The 26,866-nt window shown below is 33.5% G+C and overlaps 1 protein-coding gene across 7 annotated transcripts in view; it reads left to right on the forward strand.

Annotated features, from left to right (window-relative positions):
- DOP1A (DOP1 leucine zipper like protein A) overlaps positions 1 to 26,866 on the forward strand; it is a 110,229-nt gene that overhangs the window by 27,997 nt on the left and 55,366 nt on the right. For 5 of the 7 annotated variants that reach the window (XR_006786109.1, XM_045842624.1, XM_045842628.1 and 2 more), the window contains exons 2-11: positions 2,181 to 2,371; positions 4,561 to 4,742; positions 10,786 to 10,956; positions 13,453 to 13,642; positions 18,282 to 18,380; positions 20,345 to 20,444; positions 21,218 to 21,327; positions 22,251 to 22,359; positions 23,822 to 23,942; positions 25,174 to 25,293. Coding sequence is in view for 6 of the 7 variants with exons in the window: in XM_045842624.1 (XP_045698580.1) it covers positions 2,234 to 2,371; positions 4,561 to 4,742; positions 10,786 to 10,956; positions 13,453 to 13,642; positions 18,282 to 18,380; positions 20,345 to 20,444; positions 21,218 to 21,327; positions 22,251 to 22,359; positions 23,822 to 23,942; positions 25,174 to 25,293 (1,340 nt within the window). In the remaining variant the exon portion in view is untranslated. The remainder of the gene's footprint in view (positions 1 to 2,180; positions 2,372 to 4,560; positions 4,743 to 10,785; positions 10,957 to 13,452; positions 13,643 to 18,281; positions 18,381 to 20,344; positions 20,445 to 21,217; positions 21,328 to 22,250; positions 22,360 to 23,821; positions 23,943 to 25,173; positions 25,294 to 26,866) is intronic. The other 2 variants (XM_045842627.1, XM_045842629.1) reach the window with 1 other exon arrangement.

Below are 26,866 nucleotides of genomic sequence, written 5' to 3' on the forward strand. Positions count from 1 at the left end.
CCTTTTCTAATTTAAGTAACATTTTTAAAATATATCTTATTGATTATGCTATTACAGTTGTCCCATTTCCCCCCTTCACTCCCCTCCACTCTGCACACCCTCTCTTACCCATATTACCCCCTTTTAGTTCATGTCCATGTGTAATAAGTTCTTTGGCTTCTACATTCCCATACTATTCTTGCCCTCCCCCTGTCTATTTTCTACCTACCATCTATGCTACTTATTCTCTGTACCTTTCCCCCCTCTCTCCTCCTCCCACTCCCCTGTTGCTAACCCTTCATGTGATCTCCATTTCTGTGGTTCTGTTCTTGTTCTAGTTGTTTGCTTAGTTTCTTTTTGTTTTTGTTTTAGGTATGGTTGTTAATAATTGTGAGTTTGCTGTCATTTTACTATTCATGTTTTTTATCTTCTTTTTCTTAGTTAAGTCCCATTGACATTTCATAAAATAAAGGCTTGGTGATAATGAACTCCTTTAACTTGACCTTATCTGAGAAGCCCTTTATCTGCCCTTCCATTCTAAATGAAAGCTTTGCTGGATAGAGCAATCTGGGATGTAGATCCCTGCCTTTCATGACTTGGAATACTTCTTTCCAGCCCCTTGTTGCCTACAAGGTCTCTTTTGAGAAATCAGCTGACAGTCTGATGGAAACTCCTTTGTAGGTGACTGTCCCCTTATCTCTTGCTGCTTCTAGGATTCTCTCCTTCATTTTAATCTTGGGTAATGTAATTCCGATATGCCTTGGTGTGTTCCTCCTTGGGTCCAACTTCTTTGGGACTCTCTGAGCTTCCTGGACTTCCTGGAAGTCTATTTCCTTTGCCAGATTGGGGAAGTTCTCCTTTACTATTTGTTCATATAACTTTTCCACCTGTTGCTTTTCCTCTTCTCCTTCTGGTACCCCTATAATTCAGATGTTGGAATGTTTAAGGATGTCCTGGAGTTTCCTAAGCCTCTCCTCATTTTTTTGAATTCCTGTTTCTTCATTCTCTTCTATTTGGTTGTTTCTTTCTTCCTTCTGGTCCACTCCATTGATTTGAGTCCCAGTTTTCTTCCCATCACTATTGGTTCCCTGTGTGTTTTCCTTCATTTCACTTAGCATAGCCTTCATTTTTTTATCTAATTTGCGACCAAATTCAACCAATTCTGTGACCATCCTGATCACCAGTACTTTGAACTGTTCATCTGATAGGTTGGCTATCTCTTAGTCACTTAGTTGTATTTGCTCTCTGGTTTGATCTGTTCTTCCATTTGGGCCTTTTTTTTTTTTTTTTGGTTTTGTCGCACCTGTTACATATAAGGGGCGGAGCCTTAGGTGTTCACCAGGGCGGGTCAACCCAGGAACTGGGTTGTGACTCTGTATGTGGGGGCAGGGTCTGAGGGGGAACAATGATGCTTGCTTTTCTCTCTGTCAGATTTCAGTCCCTCCCACTGCTTCCCCCAACCAGACTGGGCCTTTCTGGTGCTGATTCCCATGTGGGTGGGCTTGTGTACGTTCTAGGACCTCATGGGTCTCTCAGTGAACTCTCCTGTGAGACTGGGAGTGTTTCCCTGTGCCTCAACCCCCACAAGTGTTTTCAATAAGTGTTTGTGGCTTTATTTCCCAGCGCTGGGACCCTGGGTTGCACGGTCTCTCACTCCCCAGTTTTGCCTGGTTTATCTGCACACGAATGTGGGACCACCCGGTCAGCCAGCCACCTTGTGCGCAATGTCTTGCTTCACTATCGCCACCTCACTGGGTCTACCTGTTGCCACCCTGCGCCTGGGGTCTGCCAGCCACCACCTGCGTGCTCAGGGTCCACCCACTGTTGTCTTGCATGCCCGGGATGCCTTGTGTGCTCAGTGTCATTGCTTTCTGTGCCATGACCCCTCTCTGCCCGGCCACCGACTACGCCCTACCTACCAATATGTCTATTGGATGAATATGTTTATTTTAACTCCTTGGTTGTCTGACTTCCATACAGTTCAATTTTCTGTCAGTTCTGGTTGTTATTTTGTTTCTAAATTGTTGTTGTCCTTATTTTGATTGTGCGAGGAGGCACAGTGTTTTTACCTATGCCTCCATCTTGGCCGGAAGTCCTCTAAATGAAGTAACATTTTAAAGTTAATGGTTAACTCTGTAAAAGAGCATCTGAACCCATTTTAATACTTGTAATTTGGTTCCTCCTGCAAAATTCTTTTGCAGGTAATGATTTTACATGATTTTGGAACTGGCCTCTAGTGTGACACTGTGGGAGGATGAACACAGAAGAGCTGGAGTTACTGAGTGACTCCAAATATAGAAACTATGTAGCTGCAATTGACAAAGCACTAAAGAATTTTGAATACTCCAGTGAATGGGCAGATTTGATTTCAGCACTTGGAAAACTTAATAAGGTATGTCAGTCTCATCCATATCAGAAAAAGTAGTACAAATCAGTAATCTGTATCTATGCTTATTAAATTTCTCTAAATCTTGAAGTAAAAAATTTGAAAACATAACTAAATCTCAGAATTACTTTTGTTACTGCTATTTTACTTCATGAGTTGCTTGCCTGTGTAGTCTCGCGTATTTTTAAGACCAAAACAGAAAAATTATAGTTGTTGTTACTGTTACCTATAAAAACATGTAACAAGCACATATGCTAACCATAGAGCTAATAAGTTTCTGTAGTTGAACACCACATAGGGTTCTGGAGTTAGTGGTAACAAAATGAAAACCTGCATGTGGAAAGCAGTAACATGTCCTTTGCAAATGGTATGTAAGAGTAAGGAAACATTTTATATCCCACCAAACTGAAATGATAGTCAGTACAGTACTTTTTAGAAAAATGACAAGCAGTAACTTAGAGCTTTGTCTTGAATGATCTTTCTTGACTTGTCTGATTTTTATCCATTGTACATATGGTGGTATCATTGATCATAGTTTTAAATTTTGACACTATTTTTTTCCTTAACTAAAATCAAATTTTTATCTTCTTATATTGATATTATATTGATAGTTTTTATGTTTTCAAAGTTTTTTGGATTTTTTTAAATAGTTGTCAGTGAGTAGGAATGCTTCTAAATATTAAATGAACCAGGGGAGCAGATAGAAAAGGAAAGCTCTTTCAATAACAATTTTAACATCAAACAGCTTAGCATGCAATTATTAGGAAAGAAATTTGTCTTAAAATATACACCAAGAACACTAGTTTTCCTTTTGATACTGCAGATGATTATCTTGCTATCTTAAAAAGAAAAGCTTTCATTTTCTGTATGCCAAGGATTTATCTTAAAATTAGATGCCCCAGACTTATGTTTCACATGTGAAATTCTAACATTTATAATTTGAGGTTTGATAAATTTTTCAGACTTTTTACAACATCCCCATGGAACTACAGCCAACACTACTAGTTTGCTTAAAGGTAGTTAGGTTCTTTTTTGTTCTGAAAAGTCTCTTTCCGAAGACTTGCTTGGAACTATATTTAAAAGCAGTTCAAATTGTTGAAGTTAATTTGCTTAATTACATATATAATTAGCTTCTTATAGTTATCAATATTCATGTAAATAGATTTTACTGTATCCAGATAATTCAAAGTTGGGTATTTAAGTCATTAATTAAAGTTACCTAAAGTCTCAGTGAAACAAGGCAAAGATTTTTATATTTTTAATTATAAAATGGACCTCAGTTACAGCCTCTGCTTGGTTTTTTTTGTTTGTTTGTTTGTTTGTTTGTTTTTTAATGAACTAGAAGATCTGGTGCTGACTCTTCTGCTAGTACTGCCTTTGGCAAGTCTCATTTTATATATTTTAACCTCTGTTCTTTATTTTGTAAAATAAAGGACTTTTGTGTACTTCTAAATTCAGTTCTAATATATTATTTTGTATTCATTCTTAGTGTTGATTTTATAATATTCTGCCATCCTTTTACCATAAGACTTTGAAGAACTACATTCATAAGTTCTTTTTATTACTTAAATAACTAATCTGCTTTGGGTGGTTTGTAAAATAGGATCTTCTTCTATAAATCCTACCCTGACCAATGATCTCTTAAGAAATACTATGATCAAATAAATAAAGCAAAATGTGTTTGGTCCATTTGGGAATTGTAGTAAAAACAAATAGGCAATTTTAATCTCATGTAGATTTTTGTAAATACTACAATTACTTGCTATTATAACATGATACACTAAAGCAGTGGTTCTCCCTCTTGAAGTCCAATGTTCTTTATATATTTCGAACAACATATCCAAATAGATCAAAGGCTGATTAACATTAAAGTTTTATAAAAATCTAAAACAATGCCTCTCTTCTGAAAAAATTTGTTTGGAATATTGTTATTTTTCATAAAATACACTATTTCTATTAACATGCAATGGATTTTTAAAAACACAAGAAATATTTATAAATCCTCAGCTTTAATTTCAAATATGATATACCTTAATACATGTAACTGACAAAAATAAGGATTTTTTGGTCTCCTCTAATTTGTTTAAAGTATAAGAAAGTTCTATAAGGATTTTTTGATAATAGTGTGTTAGAAAGTGGAAATAAAATGGAATGTAATATTTTTTTCTTAACCGAATTAAAATGTTTTCTTCAAGGTTTTACAAAATAATGCAAAGTACCAAGTAGTACCTAAAAAGCTCACGATAGGCAAGCGCCTAGCTCAGTGTCTACATCCAGCATTACCAGGTGGAGTTCATCGGAAGGCACTCGAAACATATGAAATTATCTTCAAAATCATTGGACCTAAGCGACTTGCCAAAGATCTTTTTTTATATAGGTAAGAATAATTTTACTCTCTGTTTGCATAGAAGTAAAATTGCATATATTTTAGTTTTTAATTTTGCATAAAGTTTGCATATATTTTAACTGTTATACTTTTTGCAGTAGAAGTTAAAAAATTAATTCCTTAATGGAGGTTTTCACATATGAGTCATAAATATTTTGATAGTTAAGTGGTTCAGAAAAATTTTAATTATTGTTTAATGTAAAATTTGTTCCTTAGAGGTTATTTGTGAAGTTTTTATTCAAAATTATTGAGCCTACAGGACTTTCTATTTTTTTAAGCTTGAGATCTATCCTGAGAAAAATAAGATACCTTAATGTCTTCAGTAACTTTCGACATTGTTGACCATTGTCTACTTTTTTTGAGCTTGAGATCTATCCTGAGAAAAATAAGCTACCTTAATGTCTTCAGTAACTTTCAACATTGTTGACCATTATCTACTTGAAGTATTGTTTTCTCTTGGCTTCTCTGATACTGTGTTCTCCAGTTTAGTTACTTGATCAGTTTACCAGTTCCCTCCTTTCCCTGAAATCTACTTAATGGAGTTTCTTAAGGTTTGCTTAGTCCTGTGCTTATGGTTTCACTTTATATTCACTTCTTGGGCATGTTTATCCACACCCATGATTTATCTATTATGCATTTGGCTTCTGCTTTAAATTTCTGGCCTACATATCATCTCTGTGTGGATTTTTAAAAGACAGTTGACTTATTTTGCTTATCATGATGTTGTCAAGATTTATCTATTTTGTTGCAAATTGTAGTATTTCATCTTTTCCTATGACTAATATTCTATTGTATATATGTACCACATATTTTTTATCCAATCATCTATTAAGGGACACTTTGGTTGTTTCCATGTCTTGGCCACTGTGAATAATGCTGCAGTGAGCATAAAAGTGCATATATCTTTGCAAATAAATGATTTCAAACTTTTCTTTGTCATACAAGTCAAAGAAAGTCAAGAACCATATGATTTCACTCATATGTGGGTTTATAAAACTGAAAGTGACAAATGTACAAACAGACAAGAATTCATAGACATAGACAACAGTATGGTGGTTACCAGAGGGAAAGGGGAATGGGGTAGTAAACAGTAAAGGGAGGTCAAGTATATTGTGACAGAAGGAGATTTGACTTTGGGTGGTAAACATGCATTGCAATATATAGATGATATAGAACTGTATACCTGACACCTATATATTATAATTTTATTAACCATTGTCACCTCCAATAAATTTAATTTTTAATTTAATTTTTAATTGAAACTTAACCTGTCCCAAAGTAAATTCATCCTCTTCTGTTGTAATTCTGGCCTTCTGCGGTACAGTAAAGTTCAGTAAATGGCACCATTGTCAATCCATTTACACAAGCCTAAAATCTGAAAGTTACAGTTGATATCTTGTTTTGCTTGCCGATGTTCTTTCTCCTCCCATGTACATTCTGTCACTAAGAGTTTTGTCTCACAGTGGTTTAGAGCAGAGACCATAGAATCAGACTGTTTTTACCCCTAACTCATTCTGTGACCTTGGGCCATTTTCGTCACCCATGTGTGTGTTCTCATCTGCAAAATGTAAAATTTTATAGATTGTTAATAGAATTAAGGGTTAACATATGTGAAGTGCTTAGAACAATGTACAATATTAGTTCCATAAATGTTAGCTATTGTTCTATGTCCCAATACATTTACTCCTCTCTACCTTTGCTAGCTGCATCTGCTCTATGTAACCTCTAGCCTGGTCTTTATCACTGGCCTCATAACATTCACACATCTGTTTTTATCCTCTGTCACCCTTTTCTCCACACAGTACCAGAGTCAACTTTTTAGTATATGTATATATTTTAAAGATTTTATTTTTACCCCGGCTGGCATAGCTCACTGGATTGAGTGCTGGCTGCGAACCAAAGTGTCGCAGGTTCGATTCCCAGTCAGGGTACATGCCTGGGTTGCAGGCCATGACCCCCAGCAACCGCACATTGATGTTTCTCTCTATTTCTCTATCTCCCTCCCTTCCCTCTCTAAAAATAAATAAATAAAATCTTAAAAAAAAAAAGATTTTATTTTTAGAGAGACGGGAAGGAAGGGGAAACATGTTTCTTTCCCTCTCTCCCTCTCTTCCCCTCTTTCTAGAATCAATAAAAGAAATAAAAAATTGAAAAAAAATTCACCGATGAAACCATCTGGTCCTGAGCTTTTCCTTGTTGCAAGGTTTTGATTACTGATGCAATCTCCTTACTTTTTATTTCTCTGTTTAGATTTTCTATTTCTTCAAGATTTAATCTTGGTGGGTTTTATATTTCTAAGAATTGATCCATTCTAGTTTATCCAATTTTTTATGTATAATTATTCATAGCAGTGCTTTATAATTCTTTTTGTTTCTGTGATATCAGGTACAATGTCTCCTTTATAATTATATTCATTTGGTTTCTTTCTTATTTTTTCTTGATTAATGTAGCTCAGGTTTTGTCAATTTTTTTTGTTTTCTCCCAAGAAGGAACTCTCAGTTTTGTTCATCTTTTCTGTTGTTTTCCTGTTCTCTGTTTTCATTTATTTCTGCTCTAATCTTTATTATTTCTTTTCTTCTGCTAATTTTTGGCTTTGGCTTTTTTTCCTCTAGTTCCTAGGGGTATAAAGTTTGGTTGTTTATTTGATGTCTTTTCTTTTTATTGATATATGTTATCATTATAGACTTCATTCTTAGAACTATGTGTACACACCCCATAAGTTTGGTATGTTGTGTTTCCATTTGCATTCATTTCTAGGTATTTTTTATTTCTCTCTTGATTTGTCCTCTAATCCCTTTGTGTTCAGGTGTGTGATTTTAATTTCTTTGTATTTGTGAATTTTCTAGTTTGATATCATTGTGTTTAGAAAAGATACTTGATATAATTTCTCTCTTCCTGAATTTTTTGAGACTTCTTTTGTGGCCTAACATACGGTCTGTTCTACAAAATATTCCATTCTGCTTGAGAAGAATGTGTATTCTGCTGCTGTTGATAGAATGTTCTATAAATGTATATTAGGTCTGTTGTATCTATAATGTTGTTAAATGCAAGTTTCTTCCTCTGGCAGGTGTGGCTTAGTTGGTTGGGCATCATCCTACAAACCGAAAGGTCAAGGGTTTGATTCCTGGTCAGGGCACATGCTGAGGTTGCAGGTTTGGTCCTGGTTGGGACACATATAAAAAGGCAACCAATCATTGTTTCTCTCTCACATCAACGTTTCTCTCCCTCTCTATCTTTCTCCCTTCCCCTCTGTAAAAACCAATAAACATGGCCTTGGGTGAGGATAAAAAAGGAAAGAACAGTTTCCTTTTTCAATCTGATATTCAATAGTCAATCCCTGTATGTTCCCCCTTTATCCCTTGGGTCCCCTACTTGGGTCTTAAGTATAAGACCCAAGTGGACCTCCTATGAAGTATTCCACAGTTCTGGAGGTGCTGGATGTCTACTTTGGGCTTTTCCTCACAGGTGACACTGTAGACCAGTGGCACCCTTTTGGTGTGGACTGTGTCAACCTGGTGGACAGCAGTGAAGTTGGAACGTAGCCATTCCTCTTACCCTTCTAGTGGTTCTTTGTCGTCCTTCTTAGTCTTTCTGGTTCAGAAGTAATATATCATCCTCACCCCCATGTTCCAGGAATTTCACGGTGGTACCTTGTCGATGGATAGTTAGTAGTAGTTCCTATTGTAACAGGGACCGAAGTAGGAAGAAACTTATGTTGCCATCTAGATTATCAATTCTTTCTGTCTCTCTTTTTTATTGTTTCTATAATTTATATACTATAAAATGTACAGGTCATGCATTCAGTTTGATAATTTTTAACAAATGTAGTCAGTTGTGTAGCCACCATTCAAAACAAGATATGATATTTCTGTCACCAGAAAATTTCCTCCTGTTTTTTTCTAGTCAAAAACTCTCTCCAACTATCTGTATTTCTCTCTCCCCCTCCCTACTTCCCTGTCCCTCTCTACTTCCATCTCTTTTTCTGTTTCTGTTTGTATCCATATATCTGTATTTATGTATACTCCTATGTATTTATCCCCCAGCCTGTGACTTGCCTTTCCGTTCTCTCAATGGCATCTTTGAAGAACCAGAATTTCTTTATATTGTCTTTTGAAGAAAGTTCTTAATTTTAATGAAGTCCAGTTTCTTAACCTTTTCTTCTATGTGTGGTCATTTTGTTTCTTGTTTAAGGAATCTTTGCGATATTGTTGCTAAAATTTAGAAATACAATGATTTTCTCATATTTACTTTGTATCCAGAAACTTTGCCAAATCCACCTGTTCTTTCTAATAGCTTTTAGACTCTTGGAATTTGAACATATACAGTCATGTCATATGCAAATAATAACAGTTCTATTTCTTACGCTCTGATTTTAAGATAATGATATTTTTGCTTGCCTTATTGAACTGACAGGGAACTCTAGGACAGTGTTAAAGAGAAGTGGTGATGGTGGATATCTTCCTTGTGTTCTCCACCTTAGGTAGAAAGTGTCCAAGACTTTTGAATTTTAATGCACCTCTCATTTCTGGATTATGTGCTATTTGCTCATGATTTGTCATCTTTTTTTATGTCACTGGCTTGATCTTGTTGTTTGTTTTTTTCTTTTTTTTAGTTGTTTTGCATCTATGTTCACTACAGAATGACTGGCTTAACATTTTTATCTGGTTTGGAATCAAGTTGGGGCCTTTTTTCTATTCTCTGGAAATTTTGTAACATCAATATAGTTTCTTCCTTAAATATTTGCGTGATTCCCCATTGAAGCCATTTGGAGTTTATCTTTGTGGGAAAGTTTACAGTTATAGATTTAATTTCTTTAGTAGATACAGGACTATTTAAAATTTCTGCTTATGTCAGTTTTATTACTTTTTTCTAGAAATTTGCCCATTTTATCTAAATGTTAAGATCTACCTACATAGAGTCGTTCAGTGTATATTCTTTCACAACATATATAGTGATGTCTCTTCTTTCAGTCTTGGCATGGGTGAATTAGAAATCCTTTTTTTTTCTTCATTTTGATCAGTCTTGTAATGAGTTTACCAATTTTAGTTATTTTTTAAAAAAACAAACTTTTAGCTTTGCTGCTTCACTTTACTATGAAAATGTTTTCTCTTTCATTGTTTGCTCAGATAAGCCAACTCTGAGTACTGTATTTAAATTGCAATAACTACCCCTGCTTTGTTCCTCCTGTGCCTTTTGTTTAACTTGGTGACACTTATCACCATCGGAGATATATATTGTCCAGTTACTGTGTATCTGCTACCTTTGACCCTTGAAAATAGGCTTTATGAGGGCATGTGGCAGGAATTGTTTCATATAATTTAGTAACTGTTATAGTCTCAGTACCTTACACACTACATGATGGATAATAGACCTTTAATAAATATTTGTTGAATGAATAATCTGAGAAATATTATTGTTATATAATTCAGTTCGTTGGTACTATAAATATTATGAATGGATATTGAGTTTTGTCATGCTTTTTCTGCATCTGTGAAAAGATTATATGATGTTTTTCTTTCATTTTATTAATGTAATGTATTGCATTGGTTTTGTGCATATATGGAACTACACTTGCATCCCAGGTATAGATAGATCTCTCTTGATCATGGTGAATAGTTCTTTTAATGTGCTGACAAATCCGTTTGCTGTATTTTATTCAGCATTTTTATACCATATTCATCAGGATATTGGTCTGTAGTTTTCTGATAGTGTCCTTTTCTGGCTTTGGTATGGCCTCAGAAAATGAGTTAGGAAGTGTTCCCTCTTCTTTGATTTTTTTGAGAAGGATTGGCATTAGTTATCCGTTAAATATTTGGTTAAATTCACCAGTGAAGCCATCTGGTCCTGGGCTTTTCTTTGGGAGTTTTTTGACTACTGATTCAATCTCCTTATTAGTAATCAGTCTATTCAGACTTTGTATTACTTTCTGAATCAGTCTTGGTACTTTCTAAGTTTCTAAGAATTTTTTCCATTTTTTTCTAGATTGTCTACTTCGTTAGTATATAGCTGCTCATGTTTTTATATTTTTAAACAGTTCTGGATTATTTCCTCTTCTTGCAAATGCTGCCATGTCTGTGAAACCAACATTGCTAAGTTTGTATGAGATTTATTACCTGCCTTTGGGTAAAACACTGAAGCCTGGTCTACAAGGATTGCTAACTGGTATTCTTCCTGGCTTAGAAGAAGGATCAGAGTACTATGAGAGGTAAGATGGTGCTGTTTTTGGGACAGCTAAGTAATTGAAGTCATGGATTTGTCAGCAAGCATCTTAATGCTTTAACATCACAAAAATTAAGTTTTCTAGATCTTTTAGTATACCACCTGAAGGTTTCTATAGCATAAAAGAAATTATTGTAATGTATCTAGTCTCTGTAGTACACTGAAAGTATAGCTAGGTGGTAAGAGTACAGACTTGGGAGATAGATAAATGTATGGGTTTAAATCCTGGCCCAACAGGTATTATGCGAGCTCAAGAAAGCTTTTTTATTTTTGATATATTTCTGAACTTTTTTCAATTCTCTCATCCATAAACAAGCATAATATATCATTTAGTCCAGAGCCTAGCATATTTAAGTCACTCAAAAATTGTGACCCATAATTTAAAATAAAAATACAATAGGTAGGACACTTAATTTTTAAAATGGGGAATTGGGCCATTACCAACAGTTTTTAAATTGTTAATGCTGGAAAATAACCTAGCTCTAAGTGTAGTGTTGTTTCACTAGCCATTGACATAACACTATTGATATTTTAACTTTTCAAAGAAAATTATTTGATCTGTTTTGGAGCCTCTTTTTATTTCTTTGGAAGTTAATAGTTGTAGACAATGAAAGATGGCATTAAGTATCTTTAATATCACATTATTCTTACCAAAAAGAAATTTACGAGTTGAGATAGCAAAAATTGAAAATATCAAACTTATTTTATAAGTAGACTTAATTATTTAAATTTAAATAATTTATTCTAGTGCATTTACCTACTACTACATTTTATTATATTTCATCTGCTCCCATAATGCAGTCAGAATCTAATCCAAAAAATGGTGAATAACCCTTATAAGGTACTTGGAGAAAAAAATAATTTTGTCCCCGAAGCTTATCATTTACTAAGTTTTTTACTTACTTGCTTACAATTTTAGAAACATAATGTGAGATTACTTCATTTAGTTTATAAATCAGTTTTGTTTTAAATTTTTACATTAATTCTCCTGAAGCAAGCCTAGAATCAATACTACTCTATAACTCCACTAGTTAACAATTAGAAATGTTACCATAGACATGAACAATGGTCTTTATTAATGAGGTATCTCTATGATTTATCTCATTGTGTGTCGTAGTCCATTTGGGCTGCCATAACAGTGTAGCACACACTGGGTAACTTATAAACAAAGAAATTTATTTCTCACAGTACTGGAGTTTGGAAGTCTAAGATAAAGGGGCCCGCATGATCTTGTTCTGGTGAGAGCATTCTTTCTGGTTTGTAGCTGGAGCCTTCTCTCTGTGTCTTCAAGTACTAGAAGGGGCTATTCAGCTCAGTGAGGTTTCTTTCATAAGAAAAGTAATCTCATCCAAGAGAGCAGACCATCGTGGTTTAAGCACTCCCATAAAACTCTACTTCCAAATACCATCACCTTTGGGAATTAGTTTAACATATGAATTTTGAAGGGACACAAACAGTCAGACCATAACATTATGTTTATCCATTTAATTCCACACAAGTTCTATGAAAGGATTTGTAAACATGTTCTTTTAATGCATAGATAATATTGAGGTCAGAAGGGATTACAGTGTCAACAATAAAAATAAAGGAAAAAAGAGAAGGGATTAGAGTGTTAGTATTAAATTACATAGTAAGTGAACAATAAAACTCATTATCAGATTATCTTGATTCTGACCCTACTATGCTATAATATTATGAATATTTTGTGTATTAAATTTTTCATTTTATGTTTAAAGGAAATCAAGAGTAATTAATTATTAAGTGTAATCCTTAATAGAACAGTAATTGTCCTGACATAAGTCTAATTCATCAAAGTTGTTCTTAATTACATAGTGTGATTTCAAAGAGAAGGAAACATTTGGAAATGCCCTTTAAGATTTTATGGAAAATATGAGCCCTGGCTGGTGTGGCTTAGTAGATTGAGCACCGGCTTGTGGACCAGACGGTCACTGGTTCGATTCCCAGTCAGGGCACATGCCTGGGTTATGGGCCAGGTCCCCAGTGGGGCGGGGGGCGGGCGCACATGAGAAGCAACCACACATTGATGTTTCTCTCCCTCTCATTCTCACTCCCTTCCCCTCTGTCTCAAAATAAATATAGAAAATATGTTTTTCTATAAGATTCTACTAATTAAAATGTATGTGTTTAACAACCCACTGAAATTGATAAGATTTGTGGTATTGTTTTTGTTGTTATCCTCATTTTACAAATGGGGAAACTGAACTGAAGAGATACTGATTTCTGGAAAGAGATACTGATTTCTGGAAATTACACAGCTAGTAAGCGGTAGAGCCAGGACTTAAATCCAGTCCTCTGATTTCTAAAGTGTATGCTTCTTCCAGTCTATCACACTAGTCTCTCGAGTGGAGCATATAAGTATAACATGGATGCTTTCATATGTTCTAGAAGACAACAGTGATTTAATTTTAACAATGTGAAACTAAACATTTTCCTTCTTAACCCACTTTATTTTGTACCTCAGAACAAACACTTTGTTGGAAAAGGTTGCTGCTGCAGTAGACCAGTCAGCATTCTACAGTGCCCTCTGGGGTAGTCTTCTAACCAGTCCTGCTGTGCGTTTACCTGGAATTACGTATGTTCTCGCCCATTTGAACAGGAAGCTTTCCATGGAAGATCAACTCTATATAATTGGCAGTGATATTGAACTAATGGTAGGTCTGTATATGTTTGCTTTTTAACAAATATTTCTTTAGAGCCAGGCACACTATTCCAGACAGATACTGAGAATCATGCCACAAAGTATTTTCATCAAGCTTACATTTTTCATCAAGGAAACTTAAAGGCCAAATAATCAGTAATTATTGTTTTTAAAATTGTCAAATTTTTTTTTCATGGAAAGGAAATTTTTATTTATATATGAGGTCTGTCCAGGAAAAGTCCAACCATTGTTAATATAATGAGAACAGTTTGCATAACATCGATGTAACCATGTCCCCTAGCAGCCAAGGAGAGTGGATTGGAATGTGCATGTGTGAACAATGACTATTTCATTGTAATAGTCAGTGGGGACAGGAGATGTTGTTGAGTGAGCATGTGTACTGTGTGGCTGTTGCATTCAAAATGATGGAGTAGAGCAATGGATCTACATCCACTTTTGAATTAAGCTCCTCTGTGGAAACTATTGGGATGATTCACAAGGCCACAACTGGTGATTGGCAGCTTTATCACCACAGTGTGCCCGCTCATGCATCACATCTCCTACAGAATGTTTTGGTGAAACATCAAATGACCCAGGTGACTCAGCAGCCCCTGCAATCCAGATTTTGCACCCTGCGACTTTTGGTTTTTCCAAAAAGTAAAATCACCTTTGAAAGGGAAGAGATTTCAGACAGTCGATGAGATTCAGGAAAATACAATGGGGCAGCTGATGGCAATTGGGAGAACTGCGCGAGGTCCTAAGGTGCCTACTTTGAAGGCAACTGAGACATCATTGGCCTATATATAATGTCTCTTGTATCTTGTGTCTTCTGCAGTAAATGCATCTATTTTTCATATTACATGGCTGGATACTTTCTGGACAGACTTCATTGTATTATCTTTATCATCTATTATTTAAACAAATAAATGGTCTTTGTAACAAAACACTGTTAACATAGTCACGTTTATTCTGTTATTCTGAAGTGAGCATTTTCTTTGATCATACTTTTTTTTATTAGAAAGACAGATTTTAGACAAAATGATAACCATATTCTGTGTGGGGTTTATGTAAGAGGATGTAGTACTGAAGCAGGCAGGAAAAGATACTGGAAAAAATCACACCTTTTTTTCTTATACTTTTTATTTTAAAGATTACGAATAGAAGGATATCATTTATCTCTATGGAGTGCTGTACTCAAAATATTCAAGGTGTAAAGAACAGAGAAACACACCAGGGTCTTTTGGAAAGTTTAAAAAAATACTTAATCATCCTGTGCTTTTCCCTCATATGATTATGAAATGACTGAGATTTTGTACAGAGTTTTGGTTATATTTATTAAAATATAATTAACATACACTGAAATTGTATGCTAAGTTGTTTCACATGTCCAGTTTTATGAATTTTGACAGTCATATAACTATTACTACAGTCAAGATATAGAACATTTATATATTTATATAAATGGGGTATATATAAATTTATATACTGTATTTTTCAAACCATAAGACGCACCTAGGTTTTAGAGGACGAAATAAGAAAAAAAATTTGAAGCAAAAAATGTGGTAAAATATTTAATAACATAAATAACATATTTCACCAATGTAAATGTAAACAGAACTCAACAGCAGCATTAACAACCATTATCCCTTCCAAATTTGGGGGGCTGGGTAAGTGTGTCTTATAGTCTGAAAAATATGGGTACATTTATACTTAGGGTATAAATATATCTGTATTTGTACCCCACAATATTCTTTTGTGCTCCTTTTTAGTTACTCCCCTCCCCCTACACTCCCAGGCTTTTTCACACACAGGTCTGTTTCCCTTTTCACAATTGTGCATTTTCCAGAATGTTATATAAATAGAATCATACTCTAGTAACCATTAATTCTTGTTTCCTTAACTTTATATTACAGATTTGAGATTCATCCATGTTTTTGCATGTATCTGCAGTTTGTTTGTTTTTATTGTTGTTCAGTTACAGTTGTCCCTATTTTTCCCCCACTACTTTCCTTCCAGCAGTTTGTTCCTTTATCTTTCTGAGTAGTACAGTATGAATGTACCAGAGTTTTGTTTATTCACTGATTAATGGATGACTGAGTTGTTTCCAGTTTGGGGTAATTATGGAAAAGGTGACAGAAACATTTGCATAGAGTTGTTCATGTGCACATATGTTTTTATTACTTGGGAAAATACTAGGAATAGGTTTTCTGGCTCATATGGTAAGTGAATTTTTAACTTTTTGAGGTGATAACTTTATTGATATATATAATTCACATATACAAATTTTACCCTTTTAATTGTACAATTCATTGGTTTTTAATATATTCATAAAGTTGTACAACTATCAGCATTATTTAATTTCAGAACATTTTTATCACTCCATGTCTATTAACCATACCAAACCCCTTCACTTCTGCCCTTAGGAACCATTTATCTATTCTCTGTTTCTATAAGTTTGCTTCTTCTGGACATTTTATATAAATGGACTTATACAATAACTAATCTTTTATGAATGACTTCTTTCACTTACCATAATGTTTTCAAAATTCATCCATGTTTTAAGCAAGCATCAATACTTTACTCCATTTTATGGCTGAATAATATTTTGGTATATGGATACATCATATTTTGTTTATCCATTACTTGATGGACTTCTGTTACATATACTTTTTGAGTAAGAATAATGCTGTATGAACATTCTTATATAAGTTTTTGTAGACCTATGTTTCCATTTCTTTTGAGCATATACTTAATAGTGGACTTGCTGGGTCATATGGTAACTTTATGTTTAATTTTTTGAGGTACTGGCAAACTGTTTTCCCAAGTGACAGTACCAGTTTGCATTTCCACCAGCAATATATGAGGGGGTCTCATTTCTCCACATCCTTGTCAACACTTGTTATTGTCTGTCTTTTTATTATAGCCGTCCTAGTGAATATAAAGTGCTATTTCATTGTGGTTTTGATTTGCATTTATCAAATGACTAATAATGTTAAGTGTATTTTCTTGTGGTTTGGGGCCATTTATATATCTTCTTTGGAGAAGTGTCTATTCAAAGTCTTTGCCTGTCACTTAAATTAGGTTATTTCTCTTTTTGTTGTTGAGTTGTAGGAGTTCTTTATATGTTTTGGGTATTAAACCCTTATATGTACAGAGTCCAACAGAAGTAATGCTTGAGTGTGGTTGTTAGGGTAATAATATGGGTGTAATAATTTATAGTTTTAATTTGAACATTTCACCTGAAATGTCATATGGTGTACTTGAATGTGATATTGTTATGTTACAGAATTACGTGCTTATGACTTTGTAATAAAAGATTTTCTAATAAAACAGGGCATTATTTGTGCCAGACCTCATATGATTTGAAAATATTTTCCCCCATTCTGTGGATTGTCTTGTCAGTTTCTTGATTGTGTCCTTTGAAGCACAAAAGTTTTAATTTTGATCAAGCCCAGTATATGCTTTTTCTTTTGCCATTGTGCTGTTGATGCTAGATAATATCTAAGAAATTGTGTCTAATCCAAATATATATATATCCAAATATATATTTCTTGTAATATGTAAGTTTATAAGAAATTTTCATATTATTTTCCAAAATGGCTATACATTTTCATACAGATCTTTAAATGTGTTATTTTTATATTTTCTTTAAATGTATTGACTTTTACATTTTCTTTTATTGATTTAATGGTAGTTTTAAACAAGTCATTTTTAAAAAAATTTTTTAAAGGCAGATGCTATAATTGGAAAGCATTTGCAACACATCATAGTGAAAGAACTTATTTCCCTAATATTCAAAGATCTATTATACATAAATATAGTGGGAAAATGCATTTGAACATACAATTTACTTGAAATAAAAATAATTCAAACATATGAAAAGGTGCTCAACATTATAAGAGAAATAAAAATTTAAATACACCAAGATACCACTTTTCATGTATCAGATTGGCAAAAGTTAAAAATGCATTGGTAAACATGGAGAAACAGAAACTATCACAGTAGCTAGTGGGAATATAAATATATATAACCTTAACAGAAAGCACCACTCTATTTGAAATGCAATTGTGTGCATATACCCTAAAACCTGGCACTTCTACTTTGAGGGAGTCAACCTACAGATGTATTTGTGTATTACATAAATATATTGCACCATTATTTATAGTAATAAATGTTTACAAACAGTGTAAATGCCTATTGTTAGGAATCTAGTTAAATAAATTAGGGTTTATCTATAAAATAAAGTACTTCTGTGGTGATAAAAAATAATAAGGCACTTTATGTACTCATAAGAAAAGATATCCAAAAAATATTTTTAAGTGAAAAAGGCAGAGTTTGGCATATTTACCTGTGTGCTTTTGTTTACTTTTACTTGGAGAAAATATTCACCAGTAATACTGGCTGCTTGCAAAGAGAAAATTGGATGGTTGGGAGAAAGAGATAAGAGAGAACCTTTTTGTTGTATACTTTCCTGTGTTCCTTAATTTTTAAAACAGCATTATTTACCTAAAAGTAGTGCAGTACATTTAATATTAATAAGATGTTCAGAAGCATATTTTTATTTATGGGAGAAAATGAATAGTTGTTACATTTTCATAATAAATATTTCTCAGTGTAATAGACAATAGATGTTAAAGGCTTTCTCATTTTAGGTAGAAGCTGTAAGTACTTCGGTGCAGGATTCAAGTGTACTGGTACAGAGAAGCACATTGGACCTCATACTCTTCTGTTTTCCATTCCACATGAGTCAGGTAAAACATTAATGCTGATGTTAATATAAAGCATTCTTTGGAAAATCAGATTTATGATGTGTAATTATTTAAGTTACATTATTTTCCACAAACTAGTAAGTATATGGAAAACATCTGGGAACTTATGAAAATTATAAAGAAAAAAAGATTTTTATATAGTGGGAAAATGCATTTGGATGTATAATTTACCTAAAAGAAATAAAAATAATTCAAGCATATGCCATGGCTCAGTGGATTGAGTGCTGGCCTGTGAACCACAGGGTCTCTGGTTCGATTGCCAGTCAGGGCTCGTGCCTGGGTTGCAGACCAGGTCCACAGCAGGTGATATGGGAGAGGCAATCACATGTTGATGTTTCTCTCCCTCTGTTTTTCCCTCCCTACCCCTCTGTCTCAAAATAAATAAATAAAATCTTTTAATTTTTTTTAAATAATTCAAGTGTATAAAAAAGTTCCAACCTATAATAAGAGGAAGTATTCATTGTTTTGAACCCAAGTCTTCTACCCAGATGGTATTTGTCCTGATGTTATCTTTTCTTAGCTTGGTGATGTTGAGATTGTCAGACCTTTAGCAGAGCTGGCTGAATTTGAAAGGCAAATCAATAGTCACTGTGATTTCCTTGTACTTGATTATAATTTCTATGTTAATTGTAATCAAGAAATGATTTTTTACTTTCTTATGAGTGGCTAGATTAGAAGACTCTCTGTACTTTTAAAAATTCTGTGGCAATGTTTATAGTCTATCTGATGTTGAATAAAAAGATCAGTTCTCAAGTGCTTTGATTGCAAGACCCTATTACTCTCTTTAAAAATATTGAGGATTCTAAAAATCATTTGCTTATGTAGGTTAGATCTATGTATATCATATTAGAAAAACTGACAAGTTTTTTTTTTTATTGAATTTAGACAGAGAGAGAGAAACATAGATTTGTTGTTTCTCTTACTTATGCATTCACTGGGATGGAACCTGCAACCTTGGCATATTAGGATGATGCTAACTAACTGAGCTATATGGCCAGGGCATAAAACTGAGAAATTCCTAAGTATTTACTAATTCATTTAAAAGTAATAATAACAAAGTTATCACATTAGTATAAAGAACATTTTATGAAAATAACTATTTTCCAACACAGAAAAAAAGAAACCCTAGTGGGTAGAGTAGCACTGCTTTATATTTTGCAGATCTCTCATGTCTGGCCTAATAGCAGAAAGCAGAATGCTCATATTCTTTCTTGCATTCAATCTGTTGTGATATTTTTTGTTTTGATTGAAGTAGATGGAGAAAATCTGATCTCACACTGATGTGTAAGTTGAAAAAAGGAGAATTTCCATAGCCTTTTTTTGTTGAAATAGCACATTCTTCTTTGATACCACACCACAACTTGACAAGCTATAGTTTTAAAAGCTTAGTTGCAGTCTGGAATCTAAAATCACATCAGTGAACTTTTAAATATTCTGTTTGATTAAAATCCACTACTCTGTCTTGCACTTTGAACATATCTTTTACACATACATTTTTTTGATAACTTTATGATTGACTATTTGGAAAATGTTGGTTTACTGAATTATGTAGATCTTCCACATGTTAACACATTTCATCATATTAATACAATATCAAGCTCATATTATGGTTTGTTGACTCTATGAATGTGAAAGACCAAAGGATTTTTTGTATTTGTTCCAATAATTCTCTATTTTCTCTGTTTTATGTCAGATTTTGTTAATATTGGTTAGAATAAAAATCTTTAAACTGGATTCAGTTTTAGTTTCAACTGTGCAACTAAATAACTGTGTTATCTAACTTTTCTATTTTTTCCTAATCTGTATAACAGGAGGAATAATTCCTCTGTGTGAAAGTACCTAAGCACTAAAGTTCTAAATGTTTTGTAAGATATACATTTTTCTAAGAGGGGGAAATTAATGTTTTTGTATGTGACTAAAAACAAGGACATTTCTAACTTTTTCAGGCCACTCGGCCAGATATGATCAGGATCTTGTCAGCAGCCCTTCACGTAGTACTAAGGAGGGATATGTCCCTGAACCGAAGACTTTATGCATGGCTTTTAGGTAGGTGTTTGATGTGGGTGGTCTTAGCTGGGAAGAGATAGAGGAAACATTGCTCTACATAAGTATTATCCAGTTGTATGTATGTTGTAAGTGAAGAAACCAAAACTTAGCTTAAATGGACAATAAAAACACTATTGTGTATTATATGAAGAAATTTCAAAAGCTTCTTAGTTGGAGGCTCTTTTAATCCATAGGTCGTATTCCCTTTAACAAGATTTTTTGCCCTTATAAATGAGGCTGTTATACTGTAAGTATATAGACAAAGAAGAATAAATTAATAATCAAAATAAAGACTTAATTCCTAAAATTTTGAAGTCATCAAAGGAATGAAGTCAAGTAGTACGACTGCCCCAAACAGGGTGCCAGTCTCACACACATGGTAAAGCATTTATTTGTACACTTGGCTCTTCCATGCTTTTCGTCAGTGTTTGTCCTATCTTCACAACTCCTTACCACCTGGAGTGAGAGGACACAATATTACTTAATTGGATTTTCCGACTCTTCAGTTATTCCAGTGTTTGTAAGATTTAGGTTAAACAACACAAAACAAAACAGACCAGGATAATTCTGAAAGAATACTATGATACTCATTTCCGTATTGAATTGGTTTCCCTTTATTAAACTATCTAAAATGATCTCTCTTGCTGACATTGATTGGGCTACTAATCGGTAAGTGTTTAGTGGTGTTTTTGAGATATTTGCTGTTTTGGTGTTAGTGAACAGCAGTTTTGAGAATTTCATTTTAATTTATTTTGCAATTTATTTCCATGGAGGTTTTGATAACAACGGCGCTATCATAGGACCCAGAAGCACAAGACATAGTAATCCTGAAGAACATGCCACTTACTATTTTTCTACCTTTTCAAAAGAATTGTTGGTCCAGGTAATGAATGTTTTCATTTTATTTTTTGGTTATTGTCTGACCAATAGATTTACTAACCAATTGTAAGACAAGGTTCTGCCTTAAATGAACTAATTCATAATTGAAGAGGAGGAGAAAAGAGGCACAAACTACCTAAGTGACTATGATAAGCAAATGACTCCAACAAAATGAATAAGTAATCAAGCTAGACTCACTTCTATATAAGTCCAGAAATTTTATTTTTTTAGTTTATTTTTATGACTTTATTAAAACAGACTTGAAGCTTCTCACCTGTTCCCAATGAAAATTGGAGCTTTGCCAAAAATGGTCCGGGACCCATGCTATTTCCTCTGAAGCCCCAGGGAAATTTGGTTTGCCACAGGAATCTAAATGTTTGGTAAAATTACCATTGTAATAGAAATGGTAAAATGAACCATATGCTTATTTCATATTATTTTTACCTCAAGTATATGTATTCAGGATATCTCAAAATAAACTGAAAATGCATAGTATCTGAAGTAGTTTAAAGTGAGGGAGGTTATATGAATAGAGTTGGTTTTGAGTCACCAATGGGAAAATAATTGCATACTAGCAGATATTACCGTATGATGTGGTGTAGTTTGGTGCATGTTGATGATCTTAAGTAGAAATATTTTTACTTTTTCGGCAATCAAAAATTCATGAATTTATTTTTCTAGATTTTCTTTAACTTTCCACTTTTTTTCTAGAAAAAAAATGTAAGCACTATTTTCTTCTCTCAAGAAAAATGTTGTAACATTTTTTCCCAGTAGTAGAAGGCAAAAGCCAACTTTAGTGAAGAGCTTCAGAAAAGCAATAGGGAACATCAGTCTCCATTACATATGGTTGTATTTAAAAAAAAAATTTTAGAAAAAATCTTCTAATCTGTTTACTTAAATGACTGGTGTACTTTTTCTTTTTTAAAGGCAATGGTGGGGATCTTGCAAGTGAATGGATTTGGAGAAGAGAGCACTTTAATGCAGGATCTAAAACCTTTTCGTATTTTAATCAGTTTACTGGACAAACCTGAGCTAGGTAATTTATACTGTCCTAGGGCATGAGGTCACATGTGTGTATTTTGTATTCCTTCATAATAAAAATAAGACAAGGTTATTACTTAGAAAAACTGCTGTATTTTGAGGTGGCCTTTAAATGCACATTCTTAACAATTTCTTACCTAACATTCACTCTAGAATGTTAAGGAGATACAGATGTACATCCAACTGGTATGTTATCATGTACTTACTCTGTACTATGTGCATAGCAGAGGAGTCATTTTAAAGATGCTATCTAGCCCTGACTGGGTGGCTCAGTTGCTTGGAGCATCATCCTATACACTAAAAGGGTTCAGGTTAGATTTCTGATCAGGGCACATATCTAGGTTGCAAGTTCAATCTCTGGTCAGCAGGACGCCTATGGGAGGCAACCAATTGATGTTTCTCTCACATTGATATGTCTTTCTCTCCCCCCCTCCCCCACACACCCTCCCTATCTCCCTTTCTCCCTCCCACTCACCCACTCTTCCTTCCTCTCTCTAAAATCAGTATCCTCGGGTGTGGAGATACACACACATGCATGTATATATATATATATATATATTTATAAATATAAAAATTCTATGTAAACTCTTCATGATCCCGATAAAGTTAGTGAAATTGAAACAATATGTCATAACTATCTTATAGGTTACAGAATTCAAGAACTTGAGCAAAAATATTTGGGTTATATACCCAGCTTTCTTCTTCACACCCCCTTTCTCTTGTGTATTGCCCTTTTTTAATTGTATATTTCTTATATAATTAGTCTATTGGAAAGTTAATTTTGGTACCTGGGACAAAAATTAAGAAAAAAAAACATAAATATTAGCACAAATGAAATAATAAAGTATGAATCTTTTAAAAATAAAAATTTTAAATATAAAAATATTGAGTTGTATGAATGGCTTTGAGGGTTTATTTTAGCTATTATGTACTAAAAGGTGAAGCTCAGGAATATTTTCGAGGAGATTGCTGTCTTTTATAGCAATAAGTGTTGTCCCTGTGCATTTTTATATTACTAAAATTAATTCAAGATAGTAGTAAGTAACATTACTATCATTTACTGAATAGTCACTATATCCTGGGAACTATGCTACCCCACCTGACAAATATTTTTTGTAACCATTACAACAGGCATGTAAGTTTGGTGTTATTATCCTCATTCTAGAAGAGGAAACTAAAGCTCAGAAAAGTTAAATAATGTGTCCAAAGTAACAACTATTAATTAGCAAAGCCAATTTCCCTGATTCTGTCAACTTATAGTTAAACATATATTTGTTCAGTTATTTACTATTTTACTGGTAGCTTCTTAAAATGTGAAGTTTAGTTCAGCTTCTGGGGGAAAAAAACTACTGTAAAAAATACTTGTTTTAAAGCATTCTTTAATTGGGCCAATTTTTAGATAATCATGATTTGCCAATTCTAATTAATTCTATCTTTAATTTGTATATCAATTTTAGGACCTGTAATTCTAGAAGATGTCCTAATTGAAGTATTTAGAACATTGTATTCTCAATGCAAAGCAGAATTGGATCTTCAGATGGAACCACCCTTCAGCAAGGATCATGCTCAGTTAAGCAGGTGGATTACCAAAAAATTAAGACTTGAACACAGATTTAAATGAACCAAAGGGCACCAGGTGCTCTTTAAAAAATTTTTTTCAAGTTCTGGTTATTTCTTTTTTCAGATAAATAAATAAATAAATGAATAAGCAAACACACATCTTTTAATGCCTAGGATAACTCATAAAATTACCATATCCTGTTCTCTAAGTCAGTGATAAGTACATGCTGACAAAGTCTTAGTTTTTCATTTCTCCTCTATTAGGCAGCCTGCTACTCTTGCAGCCTCAGTTATTATAATATGACAAAGATTCTAGGACAACTTCTTTTACATTTACATGAGTTTCATTTCATTAGTGTCTCCTTGGTAAAACTACAGATAACCTGGGCTTTCCCTAAAACATACTTTTATACATGAAAACATTTTAAGGCAGTTTTTGATTTCTAATAAATATGATACCCTGTAATTTTAGTTTGAAAAGTTTATATTGACTAAAGTAGTATACTGTTTTATTTTGTACCCTGTCTGATAATTTATATTGCTCCTTGGAGTATTTAATTAGTGTTTAATTTGTGGGTATATGTTACACCTTGCCAGGTTCATTGCTATATACAAAAATAATTGTTTTCATTGTAAGGAGGGCGGCAAGAGATGGTATGTAGGTGGGTAATTAATAAAGGATTCCCACGTGAAATAACAAAGTTATTTTTTATAGGGTTTCAGTAATAATGGCTATATACAGTGTTAGTCCTTTTTTGCTGTTGTTTTTCAAGCTAAGAAATTAGGTTGAAATTCACCAAATAAATTTAACTTTTTTAAAGAAAATCTGAGTAGCACAGGAAAGCAGACCAAGTTATTTCAGAATCAAGGCCATCAAAATCAAATCACTACTTAGTGTATATATGCCATGGGAAACAAAATAATGCCAAATTTCAAGTCATGTACTCAAATAGTTCAAAAAGAACTTCCTGTTCTTTTTCTGGAAGTATAAGCTTTTCTTATGCGAGTCTAATTTTCTGTCTTGATCATTCAGCTTAGTTATAAAAACTCAAATTTGGAAAAATAACTACACATAACATAATAACAGAGTGGCAATAGACAAAAATTATCCATTCCTATTTTCTCACTAGCAAGTGTTCTAGCAATTGTCTAGGAATATGTACTATCCTAACAACACTGTACTCAAGTTTAAATTTGAAAAAATAAATGTTAATATTTATTAGTTTTTGTTTTTCTTTTCCTTTTTTAGTAAATTAAGGGAAAATAAGAAAACAGCAGAGCTGATTAAAACTGCCAACCTTCTCTTTAACTCCTTTGAGCCTTATTATATGTGGGATTATGTTGCACGTTGGTTTGAAGAATGTTGTAGGTATGTTAAACTGTTATATTCATTTCAATTCAATAGCATCCAAAGCCAACCTTTGTTTTTTAAGTTCTTCAATCTAATGAAAAGAATATTCTTTTATACATTCTACTGCTACTATTGACAATTTATTACATATTTAGTAGCTGTAATCTGGCTCTACCCTGTCACTATTTAATATAGAATTACTAATCATATAATCTTAGAATAGAAAAGGAGTTTATAGGTGAGTTATTGAGTCACCAGCATAGATGAAAGATTTTCTCTTTCCAATCTATACTAATTCAGTTTTTTGTTGTTGCAGAGAAAATAGCAAATTTGTGGCTGCTGCCTTAGAACACATTCCCAAAGTGATTCCTACTTTGAATAACAAAAATTTCCTTGGTGATACACCTGTGTTTTTAAGCCATATTACCAGCCATATTATCACTGTTGAGTGATAAAAGCCCTTCACCCCCCAAGACGTAAAGTTACAAAGTGCTCTGAAAACCCAAGAATACAAGTGAACCAAATAGAATCTCTTTCTGGATTCTAGCCCACATTCTCTCAGAACCATATTAACCTCTCAAGCCTCAGGAACATATAGTCAAAAAGTAAACATGTATGAACTCAGGATTGTAAATCCTAAAAATATAAATGCTGATGTGATACATTAATCATACACTTAACTATTTTAGAAAATAGCTTGATTATTCATTAAGCAGATAATGAGCACGCAGATGAAAAGCACTATGTTAGGTATATCTGCTCCCTGTCTTCAAAGACTTCACAATGAAAACAAGTAAGACACATACATGTATACTCCAAGTATTAAGTTAAAAGTTACAAATACCTTAGTAAAGAGATTAAAATGTGGTAGGAATGTTGAGGAATTATGAATGTCTTTTGCCACCTGGCCTTCATTTCTACATTCAGAGGCATACGCATCCATCCTTTTTTGGGTAACCTAGACTATTCTCTAAACACACATTAACTTTCATGCTGGTGAGCCTTCACATATGCTATTTCTTCTAAAATATTTTTCCCCTTTGCCCATTTGGTAAGGTCCTATATAGAGGTCACCCACCTTTTAATAGCTTTCCATTACTTCCTCAAGTTTCTCATCAGAATCAACTTTTCCTATACTGTCACATTATTACATTTATTTATCTATATGTTTATATTTCTCATTGGTTAGGGACTTTATTATATTCTTTCTAACTTCAGATTATAGGGCAGTAGATATTCATACAGTATTCATAAGATTTGATGTGAATGTTGTAGTAATGATCTCTAGTACTTGGATTAGAAGAGGCTTCCTGGAAGAGGTAACATTTGACCTTAAACCTGAAGGACAGATGCATTCTAGATATGAGAAAATGAGGTTGAGGGAGGGTGACATTCCAAAAGGACAGGTTTGTATAAACAAAGGCCTTAATGTTAGAAATAAAGCAGCAAATAATCTTTTTTAACTAGGAGATGATATCTGTAGTGGGAACAGTAGAAAATAAGTCCCCCAAAAGTGAGATCCATTCAGAACCCTTGGAAATACAGGATGAGAGTTACAGTGAGAGGTTAAACCCAGGAATCTTGGTCTGGG

The sequence above is a fragment of the Phyllostomus hastatus genome, unplaced genomic scaffold (assembly GCF_019186645.2).
Source record: "Phyllostomus hastatus isolate PE091 unplaced genomic scaffold, TTU_PhHast_1.1 phas_contig_40, whole genome shotgun sequence".
Classification (NCBI taxonomy): Eukaryota; Metazoa; Chordata; class Mammalia; order Chiroptera; family Phyllostomidae; genus Phyllostomus; species Phyllostomus hastatus.